At 42.3% G+C, this 13,840-nt stretch overlaps 1 protein-coding gene across 1 annotated transcript in view; it reads right to left on the bottom strand.

Annotated features, from left to right (window-relative positions):
- WDR90 (WD repeat domain 90) overlaps positions 1 to 13,478 on the bottom strand; it is a 54,448-nt gene extending 40,970 nt beyond the window's left edge. The window contains 17 exon segments of the mRNA XM_043979721.1: positions 536 to 666; positions 1,032 to 1,193; positions 1,827 to 1,945; positions 2,539 to 2,596; positions 2,732 to 2,877; positions 3,089 to 3,199; positions 4,242 to 4,310; positions 4,725 to 4,787; positions 5,420 to 5,644; positions 5,791 to 5,891; positions 6,351 to 6,415; positions 7,285 to 7,399; positions 9,993 to 10,163; positions 10,821 to 10,944; positions 11,189 to 11,365; positions 11,565 to 11,656; positions 13,406 to 13,478. Coding sequence (XP_043835656.1) covers positions 536 to 666; positions 1,032 to 1,193; positions 1,827 to 1,945; positions 2,539 to 2,596; positions 2,732 to 2,877; positions 3,089 to 3,199; positions 4,242 to 4,310; positions 4,725 to 4,787; positions 5,420 to 5,644; positions 5,791 to 5,891; positions 6,351 to 6,415; positions 7,285 to 7,399; positions 9,993 to 10,163; positions 10,821 to 10,944; positions 11,189 to 11,365; positions 11,565 to 11,656; positions 13,406 to 13,415 — 1,939 coding nt within the window. The 5' untranslated portion in view covers positions 13,416 to 13,478.
- Between the last annotated feature and the right edge of the window lie 362 nt (positions 13,479 to 13,840).

Here is a 13,840-nt window from a genome sequence, read left to right as displayed (position 1 = left end):
GACTGATTCCTCAGCCACACACAAACACACGAGGAGATCAGGGCCTACGTCTCATGGCCAAGAACAGTCAGATCTCTTAATCGTGTCAACCTATAATGTGGAATGCAAAAGAAACAGAAGGGGGCAGCTAGGTGGTGCAGTGGATAAAGCACCGGCCCTGGATTCAGGAGTTCCTGAGTTCAAATCCAGCCTCAGACACTTGACACGTACTAGCTGTGTGACCTTGGGCAAGTCACTTAACCCCCACTGCCCCACCAAAAAAACCAAAAACCAGAAAACCCCAGGATCCACCTGGTCTGAGACCCTCATTTTCCATCTGACCCAGCAAATCACCACCACATTTCAACAAATAAGCTCCATTCTGCCCCTTAATCATCACACCCAACCTCACTATAAGAAGAGGCCTCAGCACAGCTGCCCCGAGAACTTGGTGGCAAGCACTCATTCTCAGCTTTACAGATGGCTGGAAGTGGAAGAGGCCTTTGTCCTGTTACTCCAAGCAACTAAAACTGTAGCAAAGAAGACCGATGTGTACCCGAATTGAATGTCTGCTTCTCTTTCCGGTTCATAGGCTGAGTTTGTGAAGGGAGGAGCCGTCGGGCATTTTGGATACTGACATTTTTGTAGTTGATTTCTAGAATATGACCGCTCCGGCTACAGACAAAGCTGAAAGTCACAGAAGATAAGCTGGAAGAGTTAAAATAGTGGAGACTCCCACCCTCCAAATGGATAGGGAACAGATTAACTGTTGGATGGACTGAAACAGACTTCAATCCTTGTGAAGTTTCATGAGAAGAAGCTCAGCTAGCTGAGGCCTTCTATTTTTGTAAACAACGTTGCCTTAAAGCTTAGCAGGGACAGGGACAGGTGGTAGGTTCACCCTGGCATTGCTGTTGGCTTTCTTCCTTCATCTGACCTCTGACATACTTGGCCCCTGGGCACTGAGCAGGAGATAAAGCCATTTGCCTCTAATGCACTGGGGCTAGTAGGGCACCTTTCCCCAGCTGGCTTGAGGGAGTTAGAATCCTTACAGCATCCGATCCTCAGGTTCTCGATTGGCAACATGCCCTTCTTCAAAGGCAAGATCTGTGAACTCCAGAGCATGGTACTCTCCCAAATTTACCGGACACGAGCGCAGGGTGCCACCTCGAATCCGCCACAGTCTGATGTTGTCTCGACCGCATGACACCATCCTGTTACAAACAATCCCAAGGAAGAAAGCAGCAGAGGGAATTCTCACTTCATTGCTTCCCAAGGAACGTCCTAGGGTAAAGCTATTATTGATGGAAGTGTCTAGATTTTAATTATGACTGGCAGTGTAGGAGACTGGTCTTTGAGTCAAAGGGCCTGGGTGCAAAGCCAGCTTTGCCACTTACTGTTTAACCAAGTAAATCCCTTCAGCTTTTTGAGCCTCAGGTTCCTCATCTGTAAAATGGATATAGTAACATCTACATCTCATGGGGCTGCTGTGAGGTACTATGTCAATCAATGCCCTAACATCGATTTTTAAAACTTTGTGTTCTGAGGCAGCTAGGTGGCGCAGTGGATAGAGCACCGGCCCTGGAGTCAGGAGGACCTGAGTTCAAATCTGACCTCAGACACTTGACCCTTACTGGCTGTGTGACCCTGGGCAAGTCACTTAATCCCAATTGCCTTACCAAAAAAAAAAAATACTCTGAAAAAAAAATTGATGTTAAAATTTGTTTTTACATGTAATTTGGGAAAAAAATTCTAAATAAAGAAATGAGGACTTTTCAGTACAGCCTCACAGATAAATGACCCCACAGCCAATTTCCATTCATTAAAATACCTCTCTTCCTCATTACCTGGTATCGTCAAAAAATGCAATCTTCAAGGCCTGGATGTCCACATCTGTGTGTGCCTTTGCAAGGACAGTCACCTCCCCTCCATGGCTCACGGAGGCTGTATTCCACACCACCACCATCTGTAGCAGATCATCAGCAGAAGCATCCTCACAATGCTGACCTGACAGCAGGGCCATCAGCAAAAAAGCATCTCCCCAAATGGAGAGGCAGCTAACTAGGACTCAGGAGTACTAGACTCTACTTCTTAGGTCGGCACTAATGGAGCTGGGTCCCCCAAGTCTGGATAGTCTCCATCTAGAAAATGAGACATTTAGTAAGGCAGGCCAGTAAGTTAGGGCCTTTCCTCAAATGACTCTGAGGCCAACATATGGTAGCCCTAACCCCATGCCAGATTCATACTGTTTTTATTCCATATGAAAATTAATCCATATCTTTTATTTATTTGTTTGTTTGTTTGTTTGCAGAGCAATGAGGGTTAAGTGACTTGCCAAGGGTCACACAAGCTAGTAAGTGTCAAGTGTCTGAGGCCGAATTTAAACTCAGGTGCTCCTGAATCCAGGGCTGGCGCTTTATCTACTGCGTCACCTAGCTGCCCCCAAAACTTTAATTTATAAATTAATCCCTAGGGAAAACAGTGGCCACAAACCCTGAGATAGCATGAGAACCATGAGGTTCCATTATACCTAAATACCTAAATATAAAATCCTATTACCGTCTTCCCGTGTCTATCCTTTCCAACACCACAGAGGACAGCCCCACTGGAAGAAAAGCTGAAAATGGAGAAAACACACTGTTACCCTGGCAAGTCTGCTATCTGGAGATTATTTAGAACTCACACACATCAATGGGAGTAACCAAGAAAAAAATGAAACAAACCCAGAAACCCTCCTTTCCCAGAAACCTACCTGAGGAAGCATACGGAATGAATGTGAGTTTTAAATATTGACAGACATTTTCCTGTCTCAAAATTCCAAAGTCGTACCATGCTCAGGGGACCCATCTGTGATGAAGCCAGCAGAGTGCTGTTTCCATTAAATGTGAGAGAAGAAACCTACAAGAAACGTCAGCCCTTGGCAGATCACATCTCATGAAAACACTCTTAAGGAAGAAAAGGAAATCTCTAAGTGAGGTTATCTATGCCAACAGTGGCAAAACTATCTCAAATCTCCACAGCCTAAGAAATGACAGGTTGCAAGTCATCATCTCTGTCCTATCCCCTGGATCTTAAAAAGCCAGTGTTTTGACAGAGGAACAGAGCTTACCTTATCTGTGTGACCAATAAAGAAGCGCTGCTCTCCAGTCTCAATGATCAAGGCCACAATTACAGCATGACAAGGATAAACCAAATACGAACCATCCTTAGACCACAGGGCCTAAAGCAGAAGGGTCAAGCCCAGGAGAGGAAAGGTACGCTCATAAAAGGAGTCAGAATTTAGGGAATTTCATGATCGCCTGTATAGGTCAACATACCCAAACTCTTGATATTCCCCCAGATTAAACAAGAGTATGAAATCAAGTGGAAAGCCCCATACACAATATGACCAGGACACCCATTATCTCATACCACATACACATTAATGGGTAACAATGAATAAGGACTAGTCAAAATTCCTTAAGAACATAGACACAGTGTACTACTTCTTTTTTTTTTTTTTGAGGGGCAAGGAGGGTTAAGTGACTTGCCCAGGGTCACACAGCCAGTAAGTGTCAAGTGTCTGAGGCCGGATTTGTACTCAGGTCCTCCTGAATCCAGGGCCAGCACTTTATCCACTGTGCCACCTAGCTGCCCCCCACAGTGTACTTCTTTAAACAAAATGGGTGCTCTTAACCTGAGGCAAAGTACACTTAAGAATTTAAATCAAGATATAAACAGTCTCAAAGAATCAAGAAATAACATTGAAGGAGACAGCTAGGTATCGCAGTAGATAAAGCACCAGCCCTGGAGTCAGGAGGACCTGAGTTCAAATCCGGCCTCAGCCACTTGACACTTACTGGCTGTGTGACCCTGGGCAAGTCACTTAACCCTCACTGCCCGGCAAAAAAAAAAAAAAAAGAAAGAAAGAACATTGAAGAAGGTGCCAATTAACTTCCAAGAGGACAGTTAACTCAACAGTGCAGTCAAGCTTTCATTTAGGAGTTCTAATTCAAAGACCTTTCTACTATAAAGGTACTTTTTCTAACATTCATTTTTATTTTTTTATTTTGAGTTCCAGATTCTCTCTCCCTCCAGCTCCGCCCACAGTCACTGAAAAGGCAAACAATGTTTTCCATTATACAGGTGAAGTCATGCAAAACGTGTTTCTATTAAAGGTGCTTTTTCGTAATATGAGGGATATTTAAAACAAGGTCCATTTCATGCCACAAACTGAATTGCTCTAAAAAGTATTTTAAAATTCAACCCCAACACCTGCTCACCCATTTGGTGCTGCAGCCTCCAAAGCCAATCACTCCCTTTAACTTCAGGATCGGGTCAGGGAGGAGACACTAAAACATATAAACAAACATACTAACATTTAAAATATTACACCACTTTCATCTTTACCCACTGGGAAGGCCTACAACTGTCAGGATAACACTGGATCTTTTCAACTCACTTAAGCAAGTCCTCCATGGGGTAATGTGAGATGTGTTACAACACCCAATCAGTCAATATAGAAGATGACTTGGTCTTGTGACTCTGAGGATAAAACCTTCCCTAATGAGGAGCCAGATAAAAAGGTTTCCATAGCCTAAGAAGGAACTTGAATGCCACGTCTTCCTACTTTCCCTTAGATTAGGAGCTGATATTAGTACAGTTTACATTCACATCTCTAAAGGTCAATTTCATTTCAGAACAGGACCCAACCCAAAAAGGCCAAAACACTGCTTCAGCATGAAGGGAAGGAACTGTTTCCTTACTCTGTGCCGAGATGCATTCTTGGTAGAAATGGTCTCTGATTTGGTCAACCTTGAGCTTGAAATCTGGATAAAAAAGGAAAAATGAGAAACAGGGGAAAAGAACTACAGGGAAATAATACTAATTAACATTAATTAACATTAAGTAATTAAATTAATTTAAATTTAATTTAATCTGATTAAATTACAAATAATTTAAAGCTAAATTTTAAATATACAATTTAATTTAAATAAAATTCAAAAAAAATCAAAATAATTTTAAAATCAAAATAAATAAATAGATGCTAACATTGAATAACCTTAATTAATCAGTTGGAATTATCTGTGACAATCTTATGAAAAGAGATCAGACCTGAAAGTGTGGGCTAAGTGCCCCATAAATAAGACAGGCATCTACAGAAATGAGTACCAGCAAAAGTGACATAGAGATCTCCTCTGAGGCCTATGGATTCATCCCACTGGACCACAAACCTTTCTGCATCTTACCACCAAAACATAAACCTTCAGAAGAATTACTTGTTCTAAATGAGTCTTCTAATGGTTAACTATGGGACAGCTAACTCTTCATTGGAATATCTGAGCTCTCTTCTATGAAAAGGTTCACTGGGCTTCCAGTTGCATCCAATGCTGTGATGAGAACCCAAACTCTTGCCAAGACGTGATAAGAGCTGCCACCATCACAGCACATAAGTGCTTACCTCACCCAAGCCAGGGTCTTCAAGGATGGTAGGCCCCTTGCCCAATTTGTGAACATACACGTCAATGCCACCATCATTTGCCGCACACGTGACAGTAGCATCTCCGCCAGCTAGAACTCCTTTTCTGCAGCCCTTCTGATCCCCAAGGTATGAGGTTTCCAGATGCCCAGAGGTCAGACTTACCTCAGGGATTGACTTCTGAACTGAAGGAGTCCGATGTGACCACTGAGTTAAAAAAAAAATCATTAGCCAAAGATCTGACCTTACAGTTCTCACATGTTCCTAGCACCAATAAAATCAGAAGGGAAAATGACATTAATTCTTTGGGAGACCAAGTAGCAGAAAAGAGAGTAAAGAAAGCTGATACTCACAGCCATGGGACTGGTTATCTGCTGAATGAGTGATACTCTATCTTGGACGGTTCTGCTGTCAGTCACCAGTTGTGGAACCTGCTGGACAGGCTCCTGAGATCCTAAGGCAGGAAAGCAAGGGCTGTGGTAACTGATTTCAGCGCTAAGAGTTAGACAGAAAACAAGAAGACTGGATTATCTGACAGCCTAAGATGCTGTAGAGGCACCACTGCTAGTTTGTCTAGAGAAAGACGAGGCAGACTAGCTCAAAATAAGAAAGTGCACAAAAACTTACCAAAAATTAGAGTTGTCTACCAGATGAATCAACTACCTCAGAAGGTAGAGAATCCCCTGTTCTAGCAGAGTCTGATAACTGCTTGTTGGAGAAGTTATAGGGAGGATTTATGCTCCAGCTAGAAGTCAGACTAGATGATGACCTCCACGGTCCCTTCAAGTCTGAAATTCTACAGCCCTAAGAGCCAGAATAATGTCATTGCTCTAGTCTTCTCTACCACACTGGGCTAGCCTCCAAATGTCCTACCCACTCTCCCCAGACGATGTACCTCTCTCTGTCTGCTTACCTGATGTATGAGGGAGAGAGCTCTGAGCTGAATCAGGGAGCGTTTGGGAGTCATCAGTAGGAAACCTTGAGGAAGGGCAAAAGGAAAGTCATTCTTCTAGTATAGTCATTCTCAAACTGTGGTCCATAGGCCCCTGGCGGGTCTCTGAGGCTCTTTCAGAGAATTCACAAGGTCAAAACTGTTTTGATAGCAATACCAGAAATATCATTGGCTTATTAAGAGACACCTCCTTTTCTAACTACATATCTGTATGAGGCTGGACTTTCTTCATATCTTTCAACCAAAATGACATAGTCCAACAGATCGAATACAAAAGCAGATGAGAATCCAGCTATCTCCTATTCATTTAGATATTAAAGAAATTTGCAAAAATATGTAAAATAACACCACTCTTCTCACTAATTTTTGTTTTGTAAAATAGTTATTTTTCATTAAAAATTATATTTAACATGTAATGGGTTTATTATTATTTTTAAATGAATACACAGTTCTAAAATTTATCACCTTTAATTTCTTTTTTGTTTGTTTTTTGCAGGACAATGATATAGTTAAGTGACTTGCCCAGGGTCACACAGCTAGTAAGTGTCAAGTGACTGAGGCTGGATTTGAACTCAGGTATTCCTGAATCCAGGGCTGGTGCATTATCCACTGCACCACCAGCTGCCCCCTGCTTTAATTTCTAACATGGTAAATATCTGCAGATATAACCCACATGAATTAAAGTTCCTTGGAGTCCTTATTTTTAAGAGTGAAATTTTAAAACCAAAAAGTTTTAAGAACCTATGTTCTAGTAAATTATTCATGCATTTGTGCATTCCCAGGCAGAGGGAAGAATGTGCTAGACTGGAAAAGATGGCACTATTTCCACAAAGCATCATAAGAAGATTTTCCGATATAATTAGCAGCTCATGCTTGGAAGCAGTAAGATACATACCTAATAAACACATAACGATCATGCCATTTCTCCCCCTTTGGAACAGGAAATGACATTTCTCGGGGCATGGGGTTGAACGCCAGTTTGGCTTGTCGGACTTCTGAGATGGTGACACCTACCCACAGGCAAAAAAAACAAGGATCAATGGGGTTATCCAAACTGGCTGACAATTATACCCAGCCAGCTTTCTGTCCCTGTAGCCAGTTTGGAATCTCCACTGTCAAGAGCATATTATATTAGCAGCTAGAAATTTCTAGCTCTGTCAAAGTGGGGATCTGGTACATGTGAGTAAGTATAAGTTAAGAGTCAGATAATAATTATCATCAATACTGAGTATTTTATATATGTATATTTATATTAAATATATTTATATGCACATGATACATGTCAATATAACTATACATACATGACATAGACATACATAGAAAGACATCATAGGTATCTATATACAGTACTAAGCACCAGGAATAGGAGGTATAAGAAATGATCTCTGTCCTAGAGGAGTTTACATCTAATTGGAGAATCAGGATACATATATAAAAATAAATTCAGAAACAGAAGCATATTTGTGAGGTACCAAATGGAAGGTTCACACGATACAGTTCAGAGTGGAAAGCAATTGCTGTAAACAGGGAAAGCTGGACATTTTAAAAAGACTAAGGTTTAGAGAAAGGGAGAGAAAAGAAAGCACAAGGTATGTTCAGTGAACAATGTGTAGATAACTTCAGTTGGATTTAAGGTTTGTGCAGCATCACCAAAACCTAAAGAGAAGATAACATCAAGAAGAAGAGGATGATGGACAGTGTCAAAGGCTGAAGAATAGTCAAGAAGGATAAAGATTGAGAAAAGGCCATTCGATTTAGCCATTAAGAGCTTACTGGTAACTTCAGAGAGAGCAATTTTAGTTGAATGATAAGGTCAGAAGCCAGACTACAGAAACTTAAGAAGAAAATGAGATGAAAGGGAGTGGGGACATCTATTGTAAATTGCCTCCATGGGGAAAAGAGAGACATGTAATGATAGTTACAGGGAATAAATGGATCAAGTGAGTTTTTTTTGGAGATGATAGAAATACGGACATGTTTGTAGGCAGAAAGGAAGCAGCCTAATAGAGGAGAGAAGAAAGACAAGTGACAGAGTGGAAATAATAGGGGACAATACACTTCTGGAGAAGACAAGATGTAATGGGATCACCTATGCATGTAGAGAGAATTGCCTTGACAAGAACTACCTCTTTGGTTTTTTGTTTTGTTTTTGTTTTTGTTTTTAAATTAATAAAGTATTTTATTTTTTTCCGTTACATGTAAAGATAGTTCTCAACTTTTGTTTATACAAACTTTACAATTTCAGATTTTTCTCCCTCCCTCCCCTCTCTTCCCCCTCCCCTAGACAGCAGGTAATCTGATATAGGTTTTATATATATATATATATATACACACACATAATAACATTAATCCTATTTCTGTATTAGTCATGTTATAGGAGAAAAAATCAGAGCAATGATGAAAAACCTCAAAATAGAAAAAACAACAGCACCAAAACCAAAAGAAATAGTATGGTTCATTCAGCATCTATACTCCGCAGAACTACCTCTTTGTGTGAGACAAGGGGGAAGGGAGAGAAAGTGGAACAAAGTATCTGGGAGATGTGAGATAAGGGGAGGCGAAGCAGGAGCTCTCGGCAAATGGGTTCCATTTTTCAGCAAAACATGAGGTAAGGTTCTTAGTTGAGAGAGACGGGGGAGGGAAGCTATGGGTTTAAAAAGGGATGAAAAGGTTTGGAAAAGCCACCTCGATGAATAGGAGAGTGAATCACTTAGGGGAGTATAACAGGACTGCCTTGCTCCAGTGAGGGCCCAGTTGAGATTATGTAGAAGTTGTGATTCGTTCATACACAGCTGGAATTCAAAGCATACTCTCTGACTTCAAACTCAATGCCTTTTCTAATATATCATTTGATGCTTAAGAGATCACTGGTGGCCTTGGAGAAAGTAAGTCAAAATGTAAAGGATGAAGGACGAAGATCCTTACAAGGAGTTAAGTAGGTAGAAAAGAAAGGAAAACAGCAAATATAAATTACTTTTTCTAAAAGTTTGCCAGTGAGATGAAAGAGAGAAGAGGACCAAAATATAAGGGAAATAGCAGGGTTTAAGAACATTTTTAGTTTTTTAAGATGGAGATTTTTCTTTTTTTTTTAACGGGGCAATGAAGGTTAAGTGACTTGCCCAAAGTCACACAGCTAGTAAGTGTCAATCCTCTGAGACCATATTTGAACTCAGGTCCTCCTGAATCCAGGACCTGTGCTTTATCCACTGTGCCACCTTGCTACCCCTGAGATTTCTGATCAATACAATGATCCACCACAGTTCCAAAGGACTCATGATGAAAAATGCTTTCCACCTCTAGTAAGAGAACTAATGAACTCTTGAGTGCAGACTGAAGCATATTTTTTTCACTTTATTTTCCTTGCTTTTTCTCCCCACCACATGGCTAACATGAAAATATATTTCACCTGACTTCATATGTATAATGAGTATCATATTTCTTGCCTTCTCACTGTAGAAGGGAAAATTTGGAATTGAAAATCAAAACCAAACAAAAATAAAGAAGATAGAAAGAAAAGGAGTAAGTAGAGAAGATAAGAAAAAATAATTTAAGACATTCAACTTAAATTCCCCAAAAGCCACTCTCTTAGGTTTGACTCTTCACCTGGAACAAAAGATAGGTCACTGGTATAGATATTTTTCACCAGCTGATTGGCACAAAGCTTGATACTCTTTATGTGGCTGTAACGTCGATTCAGATATAGCATTAGAATGAACTGGAGATCTAGCTGAAGGCAAGTCCATCGCACACAGTTGGGAGCTGCACCAATAAGGTCTAGAAATTAGAAATACCCAGAATCAAATATTAAATTAATCATGACCAGAACCTCATAGGGATACAAACAATCAGTTTGCAACACCTTCTATAGGTCCACCAAGACTGTCCTCTTAATTCCGTCTTTTCTCCATACCAGCCCAGAATGAATTAGAAAATTCCAGGAAAGAGGTGTACTTCTTAATCTGACCTCAGAACCATGCCATACCACCTACTCTTATGCCTGCAAACGGGTGCCTTCTTATCCCCAACACACGTTCTTTCCTTCCTCTTGACTTTTCATTAAGTCATCAGTTCAGAAACAACCATCAAACAGACAGATTGGCCACAGGCCTATTTTGCTCAAAAAATGCACTTAGTTCATCTGATTCCTGAACATAAATTTCTCTTTAACAAACTGGAAACTCTTCAGAGGTGATCCTGTTCAGCATCACTGAAGAAATAAGCCTGCTGTGTGGGAAAGAGCACTGGAGACCCAGAATTGAATCTTGGCTCTGCCACTCTCTTGCCAAACGACCCCAGACAAACCATGACCTCTATGATAACATAGCATGGTAACACCTGTACTACCTATACAGAAAATCCTGGATAAACCTTAAAGTACTATGTAAATACCAACTAGTATAACATGAATTTTCAGGGTGCCCTTGGATCAACCTGTTTTAGAAGTCTTTGCAGGCCCTGTAGCTTCTTCATAAATGAAAGGGAATTGAAGCCAGGTAGACGTAGACTTGAACTCCTTAAAGAGGTTGGAGAAGGAGATGCGAATCACTTGGCTATCCTGAGAAGAGAGATACATAAAGAGGTAAAGGCAGAAATGTTCAAGTGACAACAAAAGAGAGGATAAATTGTCTTGAGCATTGGAAGGCTACATTTTTGTCTTCTGTCCCTTCTTATTCTTCTGTATTCAAAGTAATACCACCTGATATTTTCACAGTGTTCTTATTTATCTCAAAATGCTTCCATATCTATTAACTCGTCTGAATAAAATAAAAACCATATAACAAAATGCGTCTCACACATACCTCAGTAGTCACATCCAAGTGGACAACAAAGTATTTCATGGGAATGGGTCTGAAAAGCAGGTAGAGGAATCTCCCTGTCAGCCCCAGAGACTGGGTGCTGGTTTTGGGGAGCTGAATAAAATTGCCAGCAGGAATGGCACCACGAATACGATAAACTGTTCCCTTCAGCGTCTTATCCTAGGAAGAGATGTCAGACAAATTAACACTAAAATTAAGTTTATACCTCAAAGAGTGAAATAGAGAAGAACCAACTTGGGAAGCCCTAGATGATGAATGGAAATGAGTGAGGAGCCTCTAGGGAGATCCCAGCAGGAGGAGAGGCTGGCTCTGAGTTCCCAGGACCCAAAGGTAAGCAGCCATGATATCAACATATTACCATAACGGTAGTCACATCACCCTCCTTGGTCGACCTTTTCCATTCTTCTATTTTCAAGTGTTTGAAGACATTCAGAAATGGATGTTGCCATACTGACAAGAAAAGTCAACACAATGTCAGTGCCTTGGAATGACCCTCTCTCCCCCTATAAATGATGGCTAATTCAGTGAAGTAATGTGAAAACCAAGCAGCACATGGAGTTAGAAGGCCCAAGTGTTGATTCCCCCTCTGATACTGGCTGTGTGAATACAGGCAAAAAAATCACTTCAATTTTCTAAGCCTGCCCTCTCTTCTATACAATAGTACTACTTGCCCTACCTACCCAAAGGGGTGATTATGGAAAAAAAAAAAAAGCATTTTGCAAACCTTAAAGTGCCATTGAAATAACACTAATTGGGGGCAGCTAGGTGGCGCAGTGGATAAAGCACTGGCCTTGGATTCAGGAGGACCTGAGTTCAAATCCAGCCTCAGACACTTGACACTTACTAGCTGTGTGACCCTGGGCAAGTCACTTAACCCTCATTGCCCCACCAAAAAAAACAAAAAACAAAACAGAAATAATACTAATTCTTGGAGGGTCCAAATTATGAGATCTCACAAACCCAGTCAGAATGTTTGTTCAGAAATATTCAACAGTTACCAACAATAAACATTTCTTCAGTATCTACCAAGCTCAAGGACTTTCCAATGCTTGGAGATATGAAGATAAGATGAGATCCCTAGTTTCCCATATACTAATAAACGAAACATTGGCATAAAAAAGACTAACAGTAGGAGACAATGTATACTAAATACTGAATGAACAAAACAAACGAGACCTTTAAGCCCAAATGAAAAGCCTTAGGTCCTCCCTAATATGCACCTCCCTTTGTCATTTGAAGAAGCTCCTTCTGATGGGGAATTCGAGAGCATTAGTGCTCATTATATGACCCTCTGGGAGCTTCGGTTTCTTTATCTCTACAATGGCTAAATAAACTGACCTTATGATCCCTCCTTTCCAAATAATATATGGATTATATTTTCTACATTTCCACTCCACCCCCCCCCAAAAAAGTCCAGGACACTTTCAAACTTTGATGCCCTTCTGTTCCCTTTGCTTGGAAAGTCCTCCCTCACCTTGAAATTCCTGCTGACCTTTTAAGGGTCAACTCAACCACCACCAACTCAGCAAACTGTCCTGATCCCCTACCCCCAATCCTAATGACTTCTTCCCAGTCCCCTCTTGGAGTCCACTCAGCACTTGGTCTTCACTCCTTAATGAGCTTATCTTGTATTATTTAGCATTATAATCATCCGTGAACCTGCCGATCAGGGAGTTTAATTTTCCTAAATTTTGTCATCTTTCCCATCGAATGGCGTTGTGTTCTATAGGGAGTAGGGACTTTAAAAATCTCCAATGCACTCAAACAACTCTAAGATCAATTCCAAGTATGACGTCAACCAAGGGTCCGGAAGTCATCCTCTCAGACTTCTTCATTGGATGCAGGAAGAAAGTGAGGCCCAGAGAGAGAGTGGAAGGGCCTGGCCCAGGGTCCCATAGCCCCCTTCAAGCCCCTCCCCCCTCCCCCAGGCTTTCCTGGAGCAGGAGGCGATACATGCCCAAGGGGCTCCGCGGAGCCTCAGGACGAAGGGGGTGCACACAGAGGACGGGGTTACCCGGTCGGTAGGGACCGGGAGGATCCGGAGGCCGAGCCCCGAGAGCAGCGCAGAGCAGCCCCTCGGGGCAGGCCGGGGCTCAGGGACAGGCTCCACCCAGCTCTGAACACTCCCGGAGTTTGGCATTCCCCACCGCCCCACCAGGCGCCTACTCCGCCCCCGGAGCCTCCCGCACGCTGCACTACCTCGGGCCATGGCCGCAGTATTCTCGGCAGCCCCGCCGGGTTCCCGCCGGGATCCGGACGCTCAACCCTCCCGCCACTGGGGCCGCCGGGGCCGCCAGCCTTGACGTCTGTCGAGCACGCAGCGCGGTTGCCTAGCAACCGGCTCCCGGCCTCGACGCTCCGCGCAGGTCCCACAGTTCCGTTATGGCGGCGCCGGGCAGCCCCGCGGGAGTGAAGAGGGCGGGACTAGGAACGGAACACGTTTCCTGAACTATTCTCCGCCCCCAATTATCATTTTAGGCGGGTTTTGTGCCCTTGAAGCTCGGTTTTGTCCCCCTCGAGTTCTGAACCGAGAGTCGAGGATGCGCACTTAGCGCCCCGCTTCCCAAGTCATAGGCCAAGGTGACCATGACCATGGACAGCCCAAATGTCGTGCCATCCTATGTCTGAGCTGGA

Source organism: Dromiciops gliroides, chromosome 1 (assembly GCF_019393635.1).
Source record: "Dromiciops gliroides isolate mDroGli1 chromosome 1, mDroGli1.pri, whole genome shotgun sequence".
Lineage (NCBI taxonomy): Eukaryota > Metazoa > Chordata > Mammalia > Microbiotheria > Microbiotheriidae > Dromiciops > Dromiciops gliroides.
This window is presented reverse-complemented; position numbering and strand designations above follow the sequence as displayed.